Source organism: Acinonyx jubatus, chromosome X (assembly GCF_027475565.1).
Source record: "Acinonyx jubatus isolate Ajub_Pintada_27869175 chromosome X, VMU_Ajub_asm_v1.0, whole genome shotgun sequence".
Taxonomy (NCBI): Eukaryota; Metazoa; Chordata; class Mammalia; order Carnivora; family Felidae; genus Acinonyx; species Acinonyx jubatus.
In genome coordinates this window covers 11,716,101-11,742,106 of record NC_069389.1, presented here as the reverse complement: position 1 = coordinate 11,742,106, position 26,006 = coordinate 11,716,101, and the positions used below count along the sequence as shown (strand labels likewise).

Sequence of the window (26,006 nt, the reverse complement as noted above, 5' to 3'; positions counted from 1 at the left end):
TTTCTATGTTCATGGATGGTATTGAATGAAACTTGCCTCAATAAATAAAAATTCTTTCAATATAGTACAATTTTTAAAACCTATAAAAAGCTATTGGATTGGTTTCATTATTTTCATGCGGAAGCAATGATGTAACAAAATGTATTTCAGAGATTAAACTGTGAAGAGGCGATGAATAATCAGGAAATGGGAGGCCATTGACAAATGGGCCCTGATGGAGAATCAATGAATTTCAGAGTTGCTTCAAGACATGAGCAATTATTCAGTTTCATCCCCAGATTTCCTAGATGAAGAGGCTGTGGCGTGCTGCTTAAATTTGATGCCGGTTCCACAAACCCTATCTTTGTTCTTCAAGCTTCCTCTTCCCCTCACTCCCAGAAAATTGCCCTGATTTAAATTTCACAGACAAGTGAGAAATCCTAGATCCCAGGCCGTCTCGCTGTGCATAAACCCATGTCATTCTCTATAAGCCTATTTCAGAAGGGGACCCTCTCATCCATTCATCCATTTATCTCTGCAACTTAGGTCAAACCAGCACCTCTGCTTTCTCTCTCCTGCATGTGTGTTCGGTGTCTTCCTCTCTGTTGCCTCTTTTCCTCAAGCTTATAAACATGTTCAAGATTCTCCCCTTTTGTTAAACACACACACGTTCATATCTAAACTTCTGAGCAAGATGACCTTCCCAATTCATGGTTTGAGGTCTTTTATACTCCATAGCAATTATAGGTAAAATATAAAATTGATCAAACGATCATAAACATCAGCAGATGGCAAACATGTGCAGAAATGGTACCAAAACGTGAAGCTGAAAAGATCAACACATCGTACACCTTAAACTTACACCATGCCGTGTGTCAGTTGTATCTCAGTCCAAATAAACTTTTAAAAAACATGAAGCCGAAGCTGCCGAACTGATGCACTCTGGGTCTGGAAGGTGGAGGCCACCAAGAATTCAACCTCAGCGGGTAATGGGTTCCATGAGTGCACTCCATCAGTTCCATGGAAGCGGAAGGAAGTTACTGCTCTTTGCTGCCTGGAGCCGTGTCTTCTATGAAACTGCTTAACTAGGGGCAACAGAAGCAGATACTTCCTTGCGACCAGGACTTGAACCAGGCTGATCCCTGAGTCATAAATAGTCAATAAGATTCTGGATTCAGGGCCCTGGGAGTCAGGGGTTGCAACCACAAAACTTCTAAATGAAGAAAGGATAGGGAGAAAAAAAAATGAACTCCCAATGAAGATGAAACTACTAAACAAAATTCCAAATCACAGAGGTAATTATTGCTAAGAAAGCCAATAAAATTAATAATCAGGATATAAATCATATATATGAAGTTAAAATAAGACAATTTGAAGAAATAAGTGTATTTAGGAATGAGATAAAGAGATTAAAGGAATGATATTCATAAAATGACAAATTCGAAGAAACATACAGAAATAAAAAGGAAGGAGAACGAAGTGGAAATATTTGAAATTAGGAATGTGGTGATTGAAATTAAAAACTTACTAGACTCACAATTGGAGAAGTGGTGATTGGGAAGATGAACCAATTAATTTCACACATTGAAGAGAGATGAAGGGAGGAAAAAAAATAGATAAATATGAAAGTACACTTAAGAGACATGTACAATCATTAAAGTGCTCCAATACATGTCTGGTAGATATTTCAAAACTAGAATTGAAACAACACATGGAATAATGAAAAATATAATGCCTGAAAAGATAAAGAATTGAAATTTGAAAGGACGTTGGCCTCAAGATTGAATCTGCTGTGAGGGTCTCTTTTGCAACTTCTCAACCCTGCCATTATGGACAATATGTAAAAAGAATGGGCATGGTTGTGTGCCAATAAAACTTTATTCATAAAACAGGCAGGGAGCAGGCTGAATTAGGCCAGGGAACTGTAGTTTGACAGTCCGTGATGTAGAATAGGAATCAGTGTTTATATTTTCATATATATCCCTCCAGGTAGTATATATATAATCTATATAATTTTACATGTATGATTAATTATCAATGATTGTTTATGTATACATACATACACGAAGGACATTATACACAAATTATTTTATTTTTTTAATGTTTATTTTGAGAGCGCACACACACAAGTGGGGGATGGGCAGGCAAAGAGAGAAGGAGAGAGAGAGAATCCCAAGCAGAGCCCGACACAGGGCTCTATCCCACAAACCTCGAGATCATGACCTGAGCCAAAATCAAGAGTCGGTTGCTTAACTGACTGAGCCACCCAGGCACCCTCACGCACAAACAATTTTAAAATATATAAAAACCAAATCATACATGACTTGACCACACTTGCTCTTCTGAGCACCCCGCTTTTGGACAACACTCTGTACCTACCATCATATCTAAAAACAAAAAGTCCTCCTAAAACTTTGATTATTGATGCAGATTTTAACTAAAGTTTTTCAGGCGCAGTGGAGGAGGGTGTACATCACACCACTCGACGCAAGGCTTCCTGAAGGTTCCATTTGCTCAGCTCTCCTTCCCCACCGTTCCTTCCCCTGTAGCAGGCAGCCGACACCCATCTCTCCATCCTCCCTCCTCAGCACCACCCTGCAGCTGTCCTGGTCCCTTGGCTCCCCCCTCACCCAGCTCTAAAAATCCCCTCGGCCCGCATATCCCAGCTGCCCAGGAAAACAAAGATCCAGTAAGCGCAGGCTCAGCAGGTGAAAATCTGGGTCCCTGACGATAGACAGACTGCTGTATCGTTTCTTCAGCACATCCCAGGGAGGAGCTCAATTCATTCTGTCCCAATGTACGTCTACATCACTGGTTTTGATGACCACATGGTATTTCATTGTATGTATGTATCATATTTGTATAACCAAGCCCCTTATTTTGAACAATTTACCGTATTGGTGGAGTCTCACACATCCACGCGTTGTATCAGCCAATATGGTCCGTGTAGTTGGGCAGAAAGCAAATTTTCAACATAAACTTTGGAAGTGTATTTTATCAGAAAAAAAAAAAGATGCCTTCGAAATAGTGAACGGGAATAGTGAAAGGCTCAGAGGGTTAGAAGTTAGAAAATTCAGGTTATCAAGGTCTTAAAACCTTTCTTTCCTGTGGGACTATAGGCAGGGTCCCCAGGACTTTGTGGGCCAGCTTCTCAGATAACAGAGATGAAAGCAATGGTCATCGGCTCCTGTCACAAAAACAGTGTGATTTTAAAATCCTTACTAGTTTTCGGTGGCTGTTGTACCAAACTACTGCAAAATTGGTGGCTTAAAACAATAGAACTCTATTCTCTCAGCGTTCTGGAATCCAGAAACGTGAAATGAAGGTGTAAGCGGGGCTGTGCTCCTTCCAAAGACTCTCGGAGAGAATCCTTCCTTGCCTCGTCCAGCTCTTGGCAGCCCCGGGCCATTCCTGGTTTGTGGCTGCATTACTTTAACTTTTGCCTCCGCCTTCACAAAACCTCATCTGTGTCCATGTCTTTCCCTCGCTCTTAAGAGGACGCTTGTCTTTGTATTTGGGTCCACCTGGATAATCCAGGATGATCTCATCTCATGATCAGTAATTACCTCTGCAAAGATCCTTGGCCCCAGTAAAGTCACACTCCCAGGTTCTGGGATATAGCATTTCGAAGTCCACCATTCCGGCCACTATGGTACTGTTTTTAAATGTCCCGAGAAACCAGGGGAATCATTTTTTTTGATTCAATCATCAATGAGCAGCATGTGAATCAAAAATACTCGCTAGTAGTTTTCCTAGGTACCGGTGTACATTTGAACGATCTCTCTAATTTCTTTTCAGCTCCATTTACATCTTTAAGGGTCGGCAATGTGGGCCGTCAGGACACACTAAAACTTTAGTAACTGGCTTTGAAACCAGTATTTTCGTCTGTTGACAGCGGGCGTCTCGGTCAACCTTAGAACGGTCTGAACAGCAGATCAGGGCGGCCTCCGGTTTGGAGGAGCTGCTGCGAATCACACACTTCGAGGACTGGAAGCTGTGGAGATGCCGACTGAAGCTCCCGAGTTTGACCGGCACAGACTCCCGCTCGGCTTCCCATCGGGCCACCAGGTTTGCGGCCACTTTCTACGACCTTGAAACCCTAAAAGGTAGGCGCGTGCGCGCGCGTACGCACGTGCAGCCAGAAGCCAGTTCTGCAATGTGTCAGATACTAACACGTGCACCAGCTTCTTCCAAGGGTCTGAGGAGGGCGCGGGTCCGGGAGAAGAAACGGGGTGCCTGATTTCATAGCCTCGCGTTAGCAGAGAACCCTTGTTTCCTACGTTGATTCTGCAGAGAAATATATGCAACATGATTTTGAGATCGAAAACCGATGCAAGAGAACACTTTAAAATTCGCAACTATATTTTAACTCAGAGATGCCAGGGCAAAACAAACCTAGAAAGACCATTCTTCATAGAGAAAAAATCGCATCTACATCTACTAAAGATGAGGAAATTAGGTTTCACTTCTTTTATGTCTTCAAAATTCTGGTAATTTTTTTTTTTTTTTAGCAAACATGAAAAGTAGAAGTTGGAAGCTGAGTTGTCATAATGCATATCAGTATTACTAGATGACAGAGGTGGAGAATCCTCTCAACAAAAGAATCCAAACTCCAGACTAGGAACTAACCTAATTTGAAATAAAGGGGGTGATTGTTCCCTAGTAAGATATGAAGGTTCTTTTTAAGAAAACCATTGTCTGTATAGGTACTGTGCCATAATGAATGAAGCTTGCCAAACACTGTCATGGGGCCTCTGGTTAGGCATTGGACTTTTTGGATAACGTAGCAAAACAACACAAGAAGCCACTGGGGCATTGTTGATCTAGCATTTTAGATTTGATGAACCTAGGATTACCTAGTGATGGGTTACATCTATCACAGAATTCAAATTAACCACCAGGCCAAAATTATTCTTTTCTCTTTTTCTAGAATTATCTTTCTTTGTTTCCATATGTAAAAAGATGACGAGGTTGCACAGGCCGCTGTTGTCAGCTGTGGGGAAGGCCGTGTGTCGGGGGATAAATCTCTTGGCAGCGCTGGGGGCATGGGTGCGAAGAGGGTTCTTTGTGCTCTTGTGTATGACCATGTGTCTGAGTTGAGACAGTTGGAACCCTGGCCTAGAACCCACTTAAGCCAGAGGTTTGAAGCTCTACTTGTTTCTATGTGGCCAATTAGCATGGACTTCATGGAAACAGAGGGATCTGACCTCACCTGAAGATCCAAGGCCTTAGCCAGATTACCTGTCTGAAGGCCTGGGGTGAACCTGGAGATACTCCGTGAAAATGGAGGGAGACAAACATTTACCATACAACCAAGACTAGGTGATAAAAACAAAAAAGTCAGTGACATTGACAGTTTTTTTTAAAATAATGTTTTTATTTATTTTTGAGAGAGTGCAAGCAAGGGAGGAACAGAGAGATGGGGGGGAGGGAACAGAGGATCTGAAGAGGGCTCTGTGCTGATAGCAGAGAGCCCAACGCGGGCGGGGCTCGAACTCACAAACCGTGAGATCACCATGACCAGAGCCGAAGTTGGACCCTTAACCGACTGAGCCACCCAGGCGTCTTGACGTTTTCTGAGGCGGAAACCATAAAACAAAACAAAACAAAAACAAAAACAAAACAACTGTATTTTAAAAAACATAAAAATATGGAATTTGCCAACTCTAAAATGTCTCTTATTATATGGGAATCATCAGAAGTTGCTCAGTTAGAAGCAGTAAATGACCAAATTGATGTGTTACACCACTTCTCATTTGTTATCAACTCTTCCTCACAGATTTGGGGGTCATTCCCTGAGGCACAGCAGTCCTGCTTGGCAGGACTTTGCTAGGAAAGAATAGTAAACTTATGAAGCTTTTAAGCAGTGGCATTACTCATAGTTCCACACAATTTTGATTAAAATCTCTTACCACTCCAACTTTCAAAACTTAGTCTTACAAAAAGCAGATGGAAAGCAACATTTAAGTAGAATTTTAAACAAAGCATATTCTTGTAAGTCAACTACTTGCTTTTCCCAGGACTCATGATTAATAATAGTGACTTAAACAATACTCATATTAAGACCAAATTTGGTAATTTCTCTCTCATGGTTATAGCCTTTAGGCTCTTTATATAAACATTCATAATCAGAAATTAAAAGGGTCTTGGGTTGAAAGATTTTATTATGAAAAAACAAAGTTAAGGCAGATTGCATAGCATATGCAAGGTTTCTCAGGTGGCCAAACATCTTGTTTTCATGACTGACTGAAGAAGCCACGTATGAGGAATATTAAGATTAAGGGGAGGGGGGAGGAATAAAGATATGGAAAAGGTGTTTTGAAGGAATAATTCAGAGACTAGGGTCAGATCTCCAACAATAATGTTATATCTGTACACTTGGAGCAGTTGTTTGTCCCTTCTGGCAGAAACATGTTCGCACCTATGGGAATCCAGAATGACGTGGAGAAAGACCCACATAAACTTTGGAAGATGGGGTAAAAAGGGAGGAGAGTTTATCTATTGCTGTGTAACACATTACCCCCAAACTTAGCTGCTTAAACATATTTTATCTCACAGTTTCTGTGGATCAGAAATATAGACATGGCCTAGCTGGGTGTCTCTCCTTCGGGATCTCTCCAGAGGCTGCAGTCTAGGTGTCATCTTGGGCTGTGGGCAGCATCTCAAGGTTTAATTGGGGCAGGATGTGCTTCCAAGTTCACTCAGAGATTGTTGGTAGGACTCAGTTCCTCACAAACTGCTGAACTGAGGGTCCCTGCTCCTCACTGGCTGTTGGCCAGAGTCTGCCCTCAGTTCCTTGCCATGTGGACCTTTCCAACATGGCGGTTTGCTTCATCAGAGCCTACAAGTTGAAAAGGCAAAAGAGAGAGGGTGCCAGCAAGAGCCAGAGACTGCTAGCAAGACAGAAGTCACCGTCTTTTTAAACCTAATCATGGAAGTGAGATTCCCATCACTTTTGCTGTATTCTCTTCATAAGAATCAAGTCCCTGGGCCCAGCCTCCACAGAGGAGGGGATTGTAAAAGGGCGTGAACACCAGGAGGTGGGCCTCACCGAGGGTCGTTTTAGAAGATTCCTACCACAGGAGGGTGTTCACCACCACCTCCAACACATACTAAACTCTACAGTTGTATGGCAAGCTCAAGGAAAGTCTTTAAAGTTGTCTTTATCCTAAAATTGAGTCATTTCCCCAAAACACCCATGGAAAGGCTGTACAAGTGTAAGTATCAAAGTGTCAGAGTCTATTTTTTTTTTAATTTTGCCTTTTATTTTCTTTCAATGCATGAAGTTCATTGTCAAATTGGTTTCCATACAACACCCAGTGCTCATCCCAAAAGGTGCCCTCCTCAATACCCCTCACCCACCCTCCCCTCCCTCCCACCCCCCATCAACCCTCAGTTTGTTCTCAGTTTTTTAAAAGTCTCTTATGTTTTGGCTGTCTTCCACTCTAACCTCTTTTTTTTTTTCCTTCCCCTCCGCCATGGGTTTCTGTTAAGTTTCTCAGGATCCACATAAGAGTGAAAACATATGGTATCTGTCTTTCTCTGTATGGCTTATTTCACTTAGCATAACACTCTCCAGTTCCATCCGTGTTGCTACAAAGGGCCATATTTCATTCTTTCTCATTGCCACGTAGTACTCCATTGTGTATATAAACCACAATTTCTTTATCCATTCATCAGTTGATGGACATTTAGGCTCTTTCCATAATTTGGCTATTGTTGAGAGTGCTGCTGTAAACATTGGGGTACAAGTGCCCCTATGCATCAGCACTCCTGTATCCCTTGGGTAAATTCCTAGCAGTGCTATTGCTGGGTCATAGGGTAGGTCTATTTTTAATTTTCTGAGGAACCTCCACAGTGTTTTCCAGAGTGGCTGCACCAGTTTGCATTCCCACCAACAGTGCAAGAGGGTTCCCGTTTCTCCACATCCTCGCCAGCATCTATAGTCTCCTGATTTGTTCATTTTGGCCACTCTGACTGGCGTGAGGTGATATCTGAGTGTGGTTTTGATTTGTATTTCCCTGATAAGGAGCGACGTTGAGCATCTTCTCATGTGCCTGTTGGCCATCCGGATGTCTTCTTTAGAGAAGTGTCTATTCATGTTTTCTGCCCATTTCTTCACTGGGTTATTTGTTTTTCGGCTGTGGAGTTTGGTGAGCTCTTTATATTTTTGGATACTAGCCCTTTGTCCGATATGTCATTTGCAAATATCTTTTCCCATTCCGTTGGTTGCCTTTTAGTTTTGTTGGTTATTTCCTTTGCTGTGCGGAAGAGTCTAATTTTTAAAAATAAACTAGGAGAGAAAAAGCAAGTACTGTTTTACAGGGAAGTATGTAATCTTTTTATTCCCAGAGGCTTGTGTCTTTTTCTGGTTTCCTTCAAATTAGCTAGAATGGCCAGAAGATGACCTGGCTAATTTCAAAATGACCTGGCTCATTTCATTATTTTACATAAACACCGGCATGGGGCACTCGCAAATGAACGAAACCCTCGCTTGAGGAAAGATCAGTCCCACTTAAATTTCCATTCATGTGGTTTGCCGGGTTTGAATCCTCCTACAGCTACTTTAGCAGCCAACGGACATGCATCTCCTGATGGCACTAGGACCCACCCGCACCTGACTTCAAGTGGGAGAAATGCTGTCCAGCTGTGTCCCGAAATTGCTTAACAAATAACACTTACAGGTTATTTCTTCACGTGCTTCCTTATTAGCCAGGTCTCCCAGGGGTACCTGGGGAGTTCCAATACCAGACATGGTGCTCTTTGCCAAAGAAGGTATTCAATCAGTGGGAAGGGACACAGATTGTGGTTTTAATTTTTCCGAAAACAGTCTTTGGTTAGAGGGCCGCCCCCCACCCACCCCCCCAAAGCGCAGACGCGAAAATGACTGCTCGGTGGCACCCTGGCCCGCGCTGGCCTGCCGGCCCCAACGGCTTCCTCTCCGCAGTTATCGACGAGGAATGGCAGAGAACCCAGTGCAGCCCCAGAGAGACGTGCGTGGAGGTGGCCAGCGAGCTGGGGAGGAGCACCGACACGTTCTTCAAGCCCCCCTGTGTGAACGTGTTCCGGTGTGGGGGCTGCTGCAACGAGGAGAGCCACGTCTGCATGAACACGAGCACCTCCTACATTTCCAAACAGGTAAGGGGACATCCGCCCGCAGCCCCCTCCGAAGCCCCGGGGGCAGGCGTGCCGCTGAGCCCAACGTCAATGGGCACCGTCTCATTTCATCCCTGAAACAAATCAAGAGGGTATCTTATTATAGATGAGGAGACTGAGGCTCAGAGAGCTGAGCCGTGGCCGAGCTGGGATTCAGATCCAGGTCTGTGGGACTCCAGAGCCTGAAGTCCCTCTGGCTTTAGAGCAGATTGCCTGGGTTCAAATCCCCACTCTTCCACTCAATAGTTGTGTGGCCTTAGGCAAGATATAGAACCTGTCTGTACATCTGCTTCCTCCCCTGTAGAGTGGGGGTTGGCTAAATACAAACCTCACCGTGTAGCGCATGATGTCGTTCTAGCCTCTCTGATGCTCTGATGTCGAGAATCTGCACTGTCTTGTGGATTCGTTGGGTTCTGTGCTGTGCGAGTGGAGTGACTGAGAAGAATTGGACGGGTGGGGCTGTGGGAAGGAGGAAGAGCTGGCGAGATGCCCTGAGCTGGCAAAAATGGGGAGCTGTTCTCACCCTTGGACTGAAGAGGCTAGGGGCTCGAGCCGTTTCAGGAACCCAGAGAGAACGGGGAGAAGAGGGCTGCGGGTCCGGTTGGAGGGGTGGGGGCAAAAAGTCGGGGGCAGAGGGTGGAGGATGCGAGGACCTATAGATGCAGCCGTGGAGGCCAGCGTCTCGAGACACCGAGCCCAGTGGGGAAGGAGAGAGGATGGCATCTCGGGAGGGGCAAATGGAGCGTATCTGGCACAAAAGATCTTTGAGAAGAATTCTCTCGTCCCCATGAAAGAAATAATTCTTCCCTCTCCATCTTGTAAAATCTCTTTCGCCCCGTAGATAAGTTTTTCTTTCTATCACTGCTACTATATTGTTGTGAAATGTAATAGATGTGGCATCGAAGAGCAGTAATACCAAACTTAGGAAAACATGTTAAAAGGCTGTCAGTCCGACTACATTCCTTTTGGTTCTCCGTTGCAGATTCCTCGCACGTGTTGATATATTTATTTGTCACATTTGCCTATGCAAAATGTGTACATTTTGCTCATGATTGTGTACAGAGGTAGTACAATAAAATTACATATGTACATGAAAATATCCATGGTGGGTAATGTTTTTAATTGGATGGAAAGAATGGAATGCCGATTTGTTTGGTAATAAGTTAATTTATGCTTCATTTTGTTTCCCCTAACCCCCAAAATTGCCCACAAGCTGTAGAGTTTCTTTCTCTAAATTCTTTTAGAGAATCTTGGAACTTGTAAAAACTCTGACCTTTTACTATTTGACAATCGGCGGGGGGTAGTGGGAAATGACCACATTATTCCCTAAAAAATTCCTGAAAAATTTTGCAAGAAGTTGAAGTTTATGCAGAGTAAGCACTCTAAAAACTTTCTCTTAGTTAGACTCATAGAACTTCTATTACATATCAAAAGGTCAGAATAAACACAACTTTAATGGATTGTTTCCACTTAATAGAGAGTTGGGTACTTTATTTTGACTGCTGTACTCAACAAATGATTAGTTTTAAAGAATGTACTTAAGGGTAAGTGTACAGGAGTTTTTCTTGCCAAATATGCATTCTTGAACATTTGCACAGTGGTTTAAGAAAAACTACCTCTCACCCCAAAGTTATGGACTATTTGATGACCTACATCTTAGAAACAAAGTGAATAAATGAATGCTGTGTGTAGTAAAGACTACTTGGAATGGGGATTGAATAAACAGAACACTAAAGTCAAGTTCAATTTTGTCCATACACCATAGAGCCACTCTAGAAACAAAGTAATTGTCATGTCTCTGAATTCTACTTGTCAAGATCCCACCTTGCTTCTTCTGAAATTTTGCTTCACAGAAATTTTGTTCCAAAAAGTTAATAAGGCATATTCTTAAGAGTATCACCTCTGGCTCTAGAGCAGATTGCCTGGGTTCAAATCCTCACTCTTCCAATCAAGTTGTGTGGCCTTAGGCAAGTTATAGAACCTCTCTGTACATCTGTTTCTTCACCTGTAGAGTTGGTGGTGGATAAATAAAAACCTACCATGTAATGTCGTTATAAGGGATAAATGAATTAACATAAAACAGGGCATATAGAAGCAGAATGAGGAACTCCTGGGTGGCTCAGTCGGTTAGGCATCTGACTTCGGCTCAGATCATGATCTCACGGTTCGTGGGTTCGAGCCCCGTATCGGGCTCTGTGCTGATGGCTCAGAGCCTGGAGCCTGCTTCAGATTCTATGTCTCCCTCTCTCTGCCCCTTCCCTGCTCGTGCTCTGTCTCTCTAAAAAATAAATAAACATTAAAAAAATTTTTTTTAATTTAGAAACGGAATGATATTCATGTTACCTATAATTATTTGGTTGGGTGCGATGATCTTGTATCAGTCAGTTACTACTGTGTAGTGCTGCATAATAAACACCCTAAATTCTTACCCATGTATGTAAGATTCAGTTGGTTTAGAGTGGGCTCAGTTGGGCTTGACTCCAAGCTACAGATTGAGTGCAGGTCTGTCCCCCGGGTCTGTCGTCCCTTGGCCCAGCACGCCTGCCAGATCATGCTCTTCTCATGGCTACGGTGTACGCAGGAGAAAACAAGCCCACAAAGCACACACAGTTCAAGTTTGCCGTTGTGTCATGTCTGCTAACATCCTGTTTGCCAAAGCAAGTCACATAGCCAAGTCCAAAGTCAGAACAGGAAACTATATTCCTTCAATGGAGATGGTATGAGAAGGGATAAGTAAATAGTCTCAAACAATAATCTGTTTGCCACGGTCTCAAAGAAACTTCATAGCTAGAATTTCACTTAGTCCTTATAATTTACACTCAAATGAAAACAGGAGGAAGGCTCAACAGTGCCATTTTCAGGGATACCAGTGACACTAAGTGTTAAGGGATTTGGTCTTAAATATTTGGTAAAGTTGCATAAGCCCCCAGTCTCCTGACTCCCAGGCCAGTATCCTTTCCATCATGCCAGCCTTTATCCTCATTAGTTCGATTCTTTTAAAACAATTTTTTTAAATGTTTATTTCTTTTTGAGAGAGAGACCGAGTGTGAATGGGGGAGGGGCAGAGAGAGAGGGAAACACAGAATCCAAAGCAGGCTCCAGGCTCTGAGCTGTCAGCAAAGGGCCCGACGCAGGGCTCGAACCCACGAACTGCAAGACCATAACCTGAGCCAAAGTCGGACACTCAACCGACTGGGCCAGTTAGGCACCCCTCATTAGTTCTTTTCTTAATGGACGGCTTTCCTAAAGTGAGTGCCATAAGGACAAAGGCAAAAATGCAGACTGTAGAGATTATTATCATCTAAAAATATGTATGTGTTACGGTTCTCTTTCTCTCCTCTAGCTCTTTCAGATATCAGTGCCTTTGACTTCAGTACCTGAATTAGTGCCTGTTAAAGTTGCCAACCATACAGGTTGTAAATGTCTGCCAACGGCTCCCCGCCATCCATACTCCATTATCAGAAGATCCATCCAGGTCCCTGAAGAAGATCAGTAAGCATTTCTTGTATTCAGTTACGCTTGTTCTTGCCTTTGCTAAAGCTGTGTGTGGAGAATACTTCATTAATTATACAGTCATCGCTTTCAAGTTCATCATCTTTAAGCTTCTAATCCAGATCTACTGGTAATAACTGTTTGGCAAATAATGTTTTTTATTAGGTGTCAGATGTATATTGTAGAGGGACCGATAACTCGGTGGCTAGGAACTCACCACGTCTACTTGTAGACACCTTTGTTCTTAATGTGCATAGTCCGGTGCAGCCGTAACACTCTACACCAGTCTCCAATTTGGCACACGTTCCCTTCGTCCAGAACAAGCGTTACATGAAACTCATTTCTGGCTCTTCATACTTCCAAGCCCCCAAATTGGGGAGGGAAAACGGTTCCCCAAGTCCCCCGGGGAGCGGCAAAACTATCCGCACCTGAGTTTGGTGATTTTTCTGAACTTCCTCTTAAGATTACCAAATGGAAAATTCTTATTTTAAATTAAAATGGCTTAAAATTAATTTGACTTTGACATTTCTTCAGAGCATTCTGTGGTTCTTTGTGAGACAAATCATGACACCCTGAAGTGTCCTGAAATCAAAGGTACGAATCATTGATTTGGGAAAAAGATTTTCATATAGAGAAACACAAGGGCAAATTACAAACACTGAATGAAAACATTAACTGAGTGAGAGACTTAGATCTTGCAAAAGCAAGCAGTAAATGTATTGGGTGGCTGGCAAGTGGAGTGAGCTGGTGCTTATGTTTGTCATTACCGAGCCAAGAAGACACCTGTACCTCTCTCACGGGGACAGAGGCTCCTATAAAAGGAACGTGTATCTTCAGCTTGTTCCTGCCGGCCCGGCCAGTGTTCTCTCCATTTTAAAGGCTCTGTTAGGACAATGTTTACTTTTGCTAAATAGGCTCTGTTGACAGCTAATTTGCACAGTTTTAACAGCAATCTTCTTAAAAAGATGCTAACTGTCCAAAATTACAGTTTCATTTCCAAATAGAACATTTGTGATTACAGAATTACTACCTAATACCATGCAGTTCATAAATATGAATTAAGCTCCTTAAAAGTCGTAACGCTCCTCCACTCAGAAATTTATTCAGCATTAAAGAAGATGTTCCAAAGGTATGATTGCCCTTGAAAGCTTTTAAATCTGGTTTCTCGTTCTCTTCTCCTAGATGTTCCCATTCCAAGAAACTCTGTCCTATTGACATGCTATGGGACAGCAACAAATGTAAATGTGTTTTACGGGAGGAGAATCCACTCGTTGGAATGGAAGGTAATGATAACAGTAAGGAAATACTAGCAGTAATCATAAAAATAACAACTGCAATTAACTCAATAGATACTGAGTGCTTACTATGACTAGGCAATGTTGTAAGCCTTTTATATGTACCTATTAACTCATTCAATCCCCAAAGCAAGCCTCTAATGTACTATTATTATCCCTTTTTTTAACAATCACAATGGGAACACACCAAGAAGTCTCGTTATTTTCTCCAGATCGCACAGCTAAGAGCGAAAGAAGCAGAGCCCTGTGAGCTCTCCTTATATAGTAAGTCTACCAATGCATAGCTCTGCTTTTTATTCTTAAAGAAAAGCCCAGTGATTAGAGCATCCAGTGACATTGGATTTGAAAGGCAGTGGTAGCCTTTCATGCAAACCACTTTAGAGCTAAACACTAGTTGACCACATTTTACTAACTTATTTGTATGGAAGTCTCACAGGAACAGAAAGTAAGTTTAGACTGGTTGGTTTCTTTCAACTGTGCCATGTGAAGACATGCCAATTATTTGAGAAAAAAATGGGACATAGGAGAAAACTTTTTCTGGAACTAGGGCAAGGTAAAAGCAAACCATGGCTAGCTATTGGGCTAAGAGGAGTGGGGAGCCGAATGTTGTCGTCGCTGCTCAGAACTCATAATGCTGTGATTTTGGGTGATGATCATTTGGCTGAAAATGAATGCACTGTTAAAATTTATTTCCCAGAGAACATGGCACTATTCCACTGAAAAAGATCACAAGGAGTCATGCACTTTGAACCTTGCTTGTTTTAAACTCTGATCTACAAGCAAGACTTTGTAAGGTCTAAGCTCTATGGAGTACTGTCCTAGAAAACAGGGCTGCCTCTGTGGGTGGCAGGTTTTCCCCATGATTGATGTATATTCTAGCAGAGGATGTCTGGTTAGGATGTAAATAGCATTCAAGACCTGGGCACACTCTTGTTGTTAGTAAATTATACTGAACCTTAAATCTCTCTCTCCAGAACAGGACTGTTCAATGGGATTATAGTGAGAGTCATATGTAACTTACATTTTGTAGTACTCACATTAAGAAGGTCAAAAGAGGGGCACCTGGGTGGCTCAGTCGGTTGTGTCCGACTTCAGCTCAGGTCATGATCTCACAGTTTGTGGGTTCAAGCCCTGCATCGGGCTCTGTGCTAACAGCTCAGAGCCTGGAGCCTGCTTCGGATTCTGTGTCTCCCTCTCTCTCTGCCCCTCCTCTCTCTCTCTCTCTCTCTCTCTCTCTCAAAAAGCAATAAACATTTAAAATTTTTTTTCAAAAAGTCAAAAGAAACAAGTACAATTAATTTTTATATATTTCATTTAATCCAACATATCAAAATAGTACCATTTTAACATGCAATCCATATACAATTTATTAACGGGATATCCTGGGGATACCACAGCTGGTGCACATGTGCACGGAGGGGTGAAGAGTGGGAGGAAGGAGAAAAGTGCTCTGAGCAGGGTAAACCCGAGTGCTGAGGACTGAAAGTGAGATAAGGTAGCATGCCAGGGTACTAGAGAAAGTTCAGCATGGTGGGAACATAATGGGAAGGGGTCGGGTACATGTGAGAAAGGAAGCTGGAGAGGTTCACAGGGGACCTTGGGCAGCTGGTCCCAGACACTGGACATGATGCTAAGGGCCAAGGGAAACCACTCAGCTGGTTCAAGCAGGACAGTGACAGCACCAATTAGAATTTTAACACAATCCACCAGTGACAGGGTAGAGGAGGAGGTGTTGGCCCAGGGCAGGAAAGGAGGCAGGGGACCTCGGGGGACGTGGCAGCAGTGATGGAAGTGAGAGGCATGGGGTAGCTAGATCACGGTCACTTCTCCAGTGGCCCCATCAAACTGAGGACATATACTGAGCGTACTGTTCCCTACGCACCTTTTTCACACATGCCGCTGTTAAGCCAACTGCCTTTTCTACAATGACAGCTCTTCCCTGAGTGAGCACATTTGGGGTAGTGAATCCAAGACCAATCTAATTTCATCTCGTTGGATTCAGATCATTGCTTTACACTGTGCAAACAAACAATACTGAAGAAGAAAAAAAGAAAAATTGAGGAGTCCTGATTCTATATTTTAAATTCCTCAAGACAGCCACAACTTCAAGAATTGGGGGGAAAAAAAACCCATGAGCTTACTGCTGGATGAATGAAGCAAGGCTGAGAGCAGAGCTCATGGTATCCCACCGTCACCCTCCCTAAGACTGAAATCAGTATAGCATACGTCAGGGTATCACCCTTAGCTAGTTGCTGCTTTGCTCAGGTCTCCTACACCCGGTCTCTGTTACTTTTCTTTCTTTCTTTTTTTTTTTTAACTAATCTCTACACCAAAGTGGGGCTCGAACTCATGACCCTGAGATCAAGAGTCGTATGCTCTACCTACCTGAGCCAGCAAGGCGCCCCAGTCTCTGTTACTTTTAATTAATGGCTATAAGGATTGAGGCCAGCCTCTGCCAACTACCTTGGTGAAGTTCAGCATCAAACACCCAGTGGACTGTGTTTTCCTTAAACCACCTAAGAAGGGCATTGGTTCTACCTGAAGTGGCCTCATTGAATCTCTACCGCCACCTAGTGATTCATGCAAGTCTTTTAAGAGCTACTTGACTATTCTTCAGCAATGTATTCATTTTGTTTTGTTTTTAGTTTTTAGTTTAATTTCAATATGGTTAACATACACTGTTATAGAAGTTTCAGGTGCACCATATAGTGATTCAACAATTCCATACATCACCTGGTGCTCATTACAACACGTGCACTCCTTCATCCCCATCACCTATTTAACCCACCACCCTCCTTCGCCTCCAGTAACGATCAGTTTGTTCTCTATAGGTAAGAGTCTATTTCTTGGTATGTCTCTCTCCCTCTTTGTTTCCCTTTGCTTGTTTTGTTTCTTAAATTCTACATATGAGTGAAATCATATGGTATTTGTCTTTCTCTGACTGACTTATTTCACTTAGCATTATGCTCTCTAACTCCATCCCTGTCATGGCAAATGGCAAGGTTTCATTCTTCTTTATGGCTGAATAATATTCCACTATGTGTGTGTATGTATATATATATATATATATATATATATATATATATATATATATTTATATATATACACATATATACATATGTGTGTGTATGTGTGTGTATGTATGTATATGTATCTTCTTTGTTCATCAATCAATGGACACATCTTCTTTGTTCATCAATCAATGGACAATTCTGGGCTTCAAGTTATATTACAAAGCTGTAGTCATCAAAACAGTATGGTACGGGCATAAAAATAGACACATAGATCAATGGAACAGAATAGAAAACCCACAAATGAATCCACAGTTATATGGTGAATTAGTCTTTGACAAATCAGGAAAGAATATCCAATGGGAATAATATATTCTCCTCTTGCCTGAAAGTGGCATATGCCTTATTGGCATATGGCTTACAAAGCTCACTTTTTTTCTCTTTATGCAATTCCAAGAATCTCCCCAGATTTAGCCTTCCAACACCCTTTCCACACAGGTGAAATATCATCAAATATCAATCACAGAGCCGTTAAAACTAGAAGATTAGACAACATGAGATTGCCATTTTGGTATATTGTCAGTAGTCAGATATTGACAAAAACATACGGTTTAACCCAATGTCTTGGAACGATGGATGGGATCCTTCAGAGTCTTCATACAGCAGCCTGTTTCGGACCCTTTTATTATACCAAATGCACTCAGCGTTTATCAAGTGCTCATTTCATGTCAGAATGATGAGATCTGGTTCCCATAACCTTCAGCATTTTTTCATTCGTGGAGGAAATAGACACATGTAAGCAATGCAAGAAAGGACAGGATGAAAATATGCACAGGGTAAGGGCACTTAGCTAAAATTGTAGAAGTTGGGACAGATATCTGGGAGGAAAGATAACTGGCAGGGAGAGGGGCAAGGCCAAAAGCATGGGGCTTAGAGACCCTGGCATATCAGGGGAATAAAAGGTAGTATAATTTGGTATGGGTGGAACATAAGATATTTATGAGAGGGGGGAGTGGGAGAGGGAGAGAGAAGAGTCTGGAAGGTTCTAGTTCAGAAGGTCTAGTTCATGGAGGGTCTCATACGTCTTGGTGGGAAAATACTCTTTTATTGTAAGAGAGGGGAACCTCTTAAGGAACTTAAAGCTGTAGAATGACGTGATTAGATTTGCATTTGATAATATTGTGGAAAATGGATTGAAGGCATAAAACGTGTGACGGCAAGATCTGTGACGGCCATCTACACACAACAGTATAAGGCACTGACTGAATTGAGGTGGTGGCAGTGATGATGGGAATGATAGAACAAACTTAGGGCGACAGAACTGGGTGGACAAAGTGATAAGACCCAAAATGGCAGGTGAGTCCGGAGTGATGGCCCCATTCCCTAAAGGAGGCAAATTGGGAGAGAAGCAGGTTTGGGGAAGAAACTAGACATGTACTTGCCTCCAAAACCTTCAAGAATGCTAAAGTGTCATAGTCAAGTTCTTCCAAAGTTTCTGTCTCATCCATTTTCTGCACTGAATTTCAACTTGATGATCAGAACTGCACACGGAGTAGTAGTTATTCAATTGTCGTGTACGCTTTCTAGAAGAAATAGCTGTCAACTAAGTGTGTCAAAAACTTCTGAGACCCTCCTCTCAGCTGAACGCGTTCTGTGGAATCAAAGTTTATCATCACTGTTGTATCTTTTATAACAGCGTTGTGATCTGTGGTGAGGAAATACATCACTGTTTCTATCCAGTCTGGAAGGCCTGAGGTATATTTCTGTATTTCTATACTGCTGATACTTCTGTTCCTCTCTCCTTTTACTCTTCATCTAAAAACTAGGAAGTCACCCACCTAAAGTTCTCTTAAAAAAAACCTTAGTTAAAAAAATAACATCTTTATCCCAAATTTAAGAGAACACATGAATTCAGTATTGGTATCGTGAAATCAGAGGTGAATCTCCTTCACCCTGTGAAAAGGTTAGGGGCAAAACTCTACAGGAATGGAGACTAGGAGAATCCAAGTTATTTTAGAATAATGGGAAGTATACAACCAACGTTGACGCCACATTATCCGTGCTACCGCCGTTCAACCAACACTTTTCTGTTTCCACTTAGAGCCCTCTCATCTCCAGGAACTCGCTGTCTGTGGGCCACACATGAAGTTTGATGAAGATCGCTGTGAGTGTGTGTGTAAAACCCCGTGTCCCAGAGATCTCATCCAGCACCCGGAAAACTGCAGTTGCATTGAGTGCAGAGAAAGCCTGGAGAGCTGCTGCCAGAAGCACAAGATATTTCACCCAGACACTTTCCCCTGAATTTCATTCGTTGACATTTACTGTGAATGCCATTTCCATTTGGCGAGATTCCTTCCAAAAGCATGTTTTGCCAATTCTCAGCTCCCCCCCTTTTTTGATAGTAAAGCAGAGGTTTGGCAACTAAGGAATAAGTGAGAGTATATAGAGGGATGATTGATTTGTGAAAACAAGAAAATCCTGCCTGTTATCGTTGGCTTATGGATCTTAAGCAAAGACTTAATTGATGAGATTTGAACAATTATTTGGGGGGTAGATTTCAGATCCGCAGACTCTTGGGTTCATTCTCTCAATATATGTCCACATATGTCGGTTTGTTTTCTCATCGAGGAAGGGGATGGCGCTGGATTTATATAGCAAGAAAGTCATCGATAAAGGACACTTACAGGCTGCCGTCTGGGCTTTCATAGATTTTGGATCCGTGCGGAATACCCGTTCCGGATTTTATATTGACATTTTACATACATATCTGGAAAATTTACTTTGAAAACTTAATCAAATCAGAACAGAGTTATTCCTTTGGATTTAGTCCTTGATTCTGAACTCTCATGTTTATTTTCTTTTGCAACAGCTGTGAGGACAGATGTCCCTTTCACACCAGAACATGTGCAAATGGAAAACCAGCATGTGCAAAGCATTGCCGCTTTCCAAAGGAGAAAAGGGCTGCCCATGGGCTCCACGGTCAAGAAAACCCTTGACTCCGCTTTTTCCCAAGGTCTCCATCCCTGACATTTTAAATGGCACGCTGCTTTGCCAAGTTGCTGTCACTGTGGTTTTTTTCCCCAGGTACTAGGGGAAAAAAAAACCCTCTATTTTATCTGATACCACAGTGTATCCAGACCACCCTTCCATTGCACACCAGCTGGGATTTCCTGGTTCACTGACAGATATCTTCCACCTGAAGATATCCCTGCCCTGCAAGGAATGGAAAGGAGGGAACCTGTGTAACCTTTGTTTTGGTTTTGTTTTTTGGTTTTTGGGTTTTTTGGTTTTTGTTTTTTTTTTGTGAATGAGAAAGGTTTGATCATCATACAGTCACAGGTGCCGTATTGATTACTCCATGCTGATGAGGCAATTTTATAGTCTCCAAGTCCTCCACTAATGCAAACTCTCTTGTGAATTATTCTGACTCTTTATTATGCAGATTTTGATTTGTAGGATCAGCACTGATTTTCTGATTACTGTCCAGCTTGTAGTTTCGAGTTTACTGAACTACTGTCTGTTGTTTCATATTTAAGTGTATTTAAAGAAAATAAACACCATTATTCAAGCTATAGAATTTGGTGTTATTTAATATGGTCCCGCTCTAAATTTTATGCTGAAGGAAAAAATATGGGTTTTTTTAATGTATTTTTTTAGGTTTACTTGTTTATTTTGAGAGAAAGGGAGAGAGGGAGGGCGAGACTGAGAGAAAGCGTGTGCACGAGTGGGAGAGAGGAAGAAAGAGGGAGACAGAATCCCAAGCAGGCTCCGCGCTGTCAGTGTGGAGCCTGACATGGGACTCGAGCTCACGAACCGTGAGATCATGACCTGAGCCAAAACCAAGAGTCGGATGCTTAACCAACTGAATCACCCAGGCACCCCAAAAATATGTTTCAAAGAGACAAAGGAATTTAGAAGGCGGTGTGGGGAGGGACATGGACACAACAAAACTTGGTGGCACTTTGGGGCGGCCCAGGGAGTAACTCTCAGAAAGTTTAAGATTCTAAAGGAGGTTAAGCAAATGTAACCCAAGAATCAGCTTGAAATCTGTCTTTCCTTTGAGATTCAATGTAAAAGTAACTTGACCTGTGTCTCATGATGGAGGAGAGCCCACCGATAGCCCTTGACATCTTTGAGAGCGTGTGTCTTCTGGCCACCTCCAGCTGTGCACTCCTTCTCTGGTCGTGCACATCCCACTTCTCTTGGCCAAGGGGTTCTTCTCTCGGTCCCACGGCCACCCAGGAAGGGGGCACAAGCCCTTTCCCTTGCTTTTTCTCTAAAACACTCCCACAAATACTCTTTTGATAGTGTAGACTTTACTGAAAGTTTGATAAAATGGAGGGAATTATATAGCATTAATAGAATTAAGGCAGCATGAGGAGTATTACGTTTTTAGCAAATTGCAAAGTTAACGAACAGAATTAAGTTATTTAGCAAATAACTTAGAGATGGATGCCCTCTCCAGCATCTTGCAGAAATAGATAGATACACAATCTATTACAACACTTACTAAAGACTTTTGTAAATAGTTGTGTTCGTGTGTACCTCTCCATTTCGGTGACCTCCTTACCATTAGAAATTGTCCTCATCAAATTTGTGTGACCCGAGTTTCTCAGGCCAGACCACATGGAGCTATACAATAACAAGGAGGAAGGTTAGCGGTAAACACAGCAAAATGGTTTTGTTTCTCCTGATGCCACGTGTAGAATTGCTGGATCCTGACCCAAGCCCCTGTCCTTCCTCTCTTGGTTCCTAAGCAGTTCTTGAATTCTCCTCTCCTTCACCCAAGTCCTCTGTGGCCTGTGGCTCTGGGCCCCTACTCCTTTCCTGGCTTTAGCTCTCAGTCCCTGACCTGGGGGCACTGCTGATCTGGACCTGGCCTGGGACCAGTCCCTATCGTGCTGCCGTTATCACCGCTGTCATTTACTGGCGTTGGCCCAGTCATTCCTCTCCTGTTACCCCCGCTTTATGACCTTGATGCCAAAGGGCCTTCTTTCTTCTGGTTTCGCTGTTTGATTCCCAGCCTTCTGAAAGGGCTTGCACATAGTGCATTAGCATTCAACTCTGAGCTTTGTTCCTTCATTCAGTTCCTGCCATGTTGTCCTCCTCTGTAGTTCTTGGTCACATTCCCTTGAGAACAGGGGTAGCGGACAGCCCAAGGGACACCACACAAAGGAGTCACTTTGCTCATCTCATTATGAGGCTGAGCAGCCTCATGGAGCCTCAGTTTCCCCACCTGCCAAATGTGGGTGACCATCTCCTCTCCTTGCTCTCAGAGTTGCTAACTTCACTTGAATTACCGTAAGTGAAAACTATTTGAAAAATACAAAGTAATTTACAAATTAAAGGGATCATCCTGAAAGAAGCGAGACGGTGAGCAAAGTTTTTAGCTTATACTGGGTTCCTGGATCTTCCCTAAAGCCAACTCAAACCATGTTTTCCTTAGTGGCTCTGGCTTCCTAACTGCCATTGAGATGGAGATATCATAGACAGTTCTGGGCTAGGGCAATGCATTTGCCGTCTGCCTTTGTACTTCTAACCCTCCGTAAAGGACCAAGAGGTTTGCACTTGGATCCCTGAGGCTGTGTCTGACCTGGGCTGGAGCTGGCCCTCAGTGTGGAGGTGGGATAGCTGGCCTAAGGCCTTATTAGACTGTACTGTTCACTGCACAGAAGCATTTATCATAGTAATAGCTTTGGAATGTGGGCTGAAAATTCTCACCTTGTTGCAAAACAAAAATATGTGAGAAGTCCCAAGAGATTAAAGCAAATACAGCAAGTGCCAGTGATGCATGCTGTCCCTGATTATCTAAGCCACCAGGCTGGAGAATGTATTAATATGGCAGTACAGATCACAAAGCTGTGACTAAAGGAGGCAGTGGTGGGAGCCCCATTAGCACTGGAAACAGATTCGACAGCATAATGGTCAGAGTTGGATGAGATTAAAATACTGAGATGCTTGATAAAGGAGATTATGCAAAGCATCCATTGTAAGGCTTTTTTTTTTTTTAAGTGAAGTCTACCCCCAATGTGGGGCTCAAATTCATGACTCCGAGATCAAGAGTCACACTCCCTACTGACTGAGCCAGCCAGGGACCCCTATTTTAAGGTTTTTAAGGAAAGTAATTTGGTGAAAATTGTGACCTTCATGGATTTGGTCATTTGGTCAATGAAGAGCTGGACTTTGTCTAATCCACCCATAATCCTCAGTGTGAAACAATGGCTTGCATTTAGTAGGTACCTAACAAACAGTACTCTAATAAATAAATAAAGAAGCAGTATTGCATTGATTTTGTGACCAGTGAATGGGAACTCCTCTGCTGCTGGAAGCCCAAGACGAAATTTCACTCTCCAGGGCCTCTCTTCAGGTGGCCCTTCATCATTTAGTATCTTGCCTGAGCTTCTTTGCAGCATAGCCATTGGCGATCAAGAGGAAAGTTTCCAATAGGACTTCCCTCAGAGCATTTTAAGTTTATTTATTTATTTAGAGAGAGGCAGACAGTGTGAGTAGGGGAGGGGCAGAGAGAGAGGGAGAGAGAGAATCCCAAGAAGGCTCCGCACTGTCAGTGCACAGCTCGATGCGGGGCTCGAACTCATGAAACCGTGAGATCATGACCTGAGCTGAAACTTGCAAAGAGCTGGATTTCAAGGGAAGGCGATACCCACATTTATTTTATACCTTCTCCATTTATAGATCATTTTATACTACAGCTGGTACTGATTGCCCTCATGTTTTACTAAGTGTAATCAGAATACACTGCATGTAAGTATTCTACTTTAACTTTAGTAATTTCTAAGAAAATTCTCTAAAGGTATATCTTGATTCCATACATTTAGGCAGAATACCATAATTAGAATTATTCTCAGATTTATAGCTTAGCCCTGATGCTACAACTTTCTTTTGACTTTTAGAAGATAGCCTTAAATTTACACTGGCTATAAACGGAGTCTCATACCCACATGAGATTGTGAGCCATGTGCAGAATTATGATTTATTTGCCTTTAATAATGCTCAGTGCCTAGGTCAGAGACTGGGATGTGATGAATGAATTTCCATGTTTTCAGACTGCCAGAACCCATACACCTGCTCATTGGAATAGCCTGCAAGTTTTCTCAACCCTCTCCCCCTCCAACAGAGACTCAGCACCAGTGTGCCTTTATTAGCTATTTATAAAGGTCAGGCTATGCTACAGTATTTAAAACACAAAGAACCTTTCAAGAAAGGTGGATTGCTTGTCACTACTGGCAAAAAGTGTGTAAAAGCTACAAAGGATAAAAAATAACTTTTAAAACATAGGGACTATGTTTAATGTTCCTTGTATTCTCCACAAAGCCTTCTACAGCACAGGAATTCAGTGAATGGTGATAATGGTAGAAAACACTGTTTTGAAAAGGATCACAAGTCATTTGAAGGAATAGTGGCATCAGGATCTTAGAATTTCGAATGTGCATTGTGATTAGAACTATGGCATTGGCAAACCAGGGGCTCAACACATGGGCTTAACGCTCATTGATACTTTCCAGTTTCTCTACCCACTCCCTTTGTCTTAAAACCTATTGCAAAAATGAACAGGAGTCCAAAGCAATGTTGCACCATCCTTGAACTTTCATCATCGTCTTTATTCTCTGATGCTTCAACATCAACCCAGTGCAGGGTATCTATTCCTACTTGAGTTAAACAGCATTAGCTCATTAAAGTTAACTCATTAGTAACACTTCAGATCCTACAACCAAAATGCTCTTTGAATGATATCATTGCACTGTAATATTTATATGGTACACTCCATAAAATATTTTCAATACATTTTATTGGGTATAAGTGTTCGTACTGGGACTGCACCGGTATTGGATAAAGAAATCCATTAATACAATTAAGACTTAGTCACTGTCTATTACTAGGAACAAGCCTTGCCTCAGCTTACTATCTGGCCAAGAAGGCAGACATTTAACAAGCAAACGCAATCATTTTCAGAATGAGTCCGTGTGAGATCCAAACAACACCCGCCTTCCAGGATCAGGTGAAGGAGGAAGGGGGCTGTCAGTCAGGCAAACAACTTGAATATCACCTGATAACTACCAGACCAGCATAAGGCCAAAATACTATCAAACACAAAAGAGGGAGGACTGAGTTCCCTCTGTAGGCCTGGGGAGGGCATCAGAAAGGAGCTGAAATCTTCAGAAGATGAAGAGGTTTTCTACAAGCTTAAAAGGGGCGCTAGAGATAGTGCTCAGGAAGGCAACTGTTCTGGAAAGTGTATGCATGGTGGAGCTGGGGGAACTCCAGGCACTAAATGGAAGGGGAAGATGGCCATCAGACCATTTCCACCGATTCATGAGCCTCCTGGCCAAGCACCACCATAGACAGTAAAACCAGTTTGAGTGGGAGTTGATATTGTACGTCAGACCTCAATTTTTTTTTCCCGCAGAGTGTAAGGTTGCCAGATAAAATACAAGATAGCCAGTTAAGTTTGAATTCCTGATAAACAACGAGTAATTTTTTAGTCAAGTCCCCAATATGTGGGACATACTTGTTTAAAATTTACCTGAGGGGCGCCTGGGTGACTCAGTTGGTTGGGCGTCGGACATCGGCTCAGGTCATGATCTCCCGGTTTGCGAGTTTGAGCCCCGCTTCCGGCTCTGTGCTGACAGCTCGGAGCCTGGGGCCTGCTTCGGATTGTGTCTCCCTCTCTCTCTGCCCCTGCCCTACTCATGCTCTGTGTCTCTCTGTCTCTCAATAATAAATAAATGTTAAAAAAGAAAATAAAAAATAAAATAAAATTTACCTGAAATTCAAATTTTTATAAAGTTTGATTTTTTTTTTACTCTTTATCTGTGTATTTTTATTTGCTACATCAGGCAACCCTAGCAGGGTGGTTAAGAACAAACACGGTTCTGCTGCGGCACAGATAACCAGAAACCCAAGGCCAGCGTGACCCCAGCCTTTGGTAGCCTTCTCGCCCAAAAGTCTGTCCCATCCGAAGTCGCTGAGAACCGGCTTCCAGAAAAGAGACGCTGTAACCAGGCAACCAAGACGCGAACCCACCAGACCTTTTGCACAATTTGGGCTTAGAAGT

General features: G+C 42.6%; 1 protein-coding gene across 2 annotated transcripts in view; it reads left to right on the top strand.

Annotated features, from left to right (window-relative positions):
- The window catches only part of VEGFD (vascular endothelial growth factor D), a 35,226-nt gene extending 14,700 nt beyond the window's left edge, over window positions 1-20,526 (top strand). The window contains exons 2-7 of one of the 2 annotated variants that reach the window (XM_053202107.1): window positions 3,875-4,085; window positions 8,927-9,117; window positions 12,479-12,627; window positions 13,810-13,910; window positions 19,035-19,224; window positions 19,794-20,525. In XM_053202107.1, coding sequence (XP_053058082.1) covers window positions 3,875-4,085; window positions 8,927-9,117; window positions 12,479-12,627; window positions 13,810-13,910; window positions 19,035-19,224; window positions 19,794-19,929 — 978 coding nt within the window. In that variant the 3' untranslated portion in view covers window positions 19,930-20,525. Of the gene's footprint in view, window positions 1-3,874; window positions 4,086-8,926; window positions 9,118-12,478; window positions 12,628-13,809; window positions 13,911-19,034 lie in introns of both variants that reach the window. The other variant, XM_053202106.1, reaches the window with a different exon arrangement.
- Window positions 20,527-26,006: the final 5,480 nt, after the last annotated feature.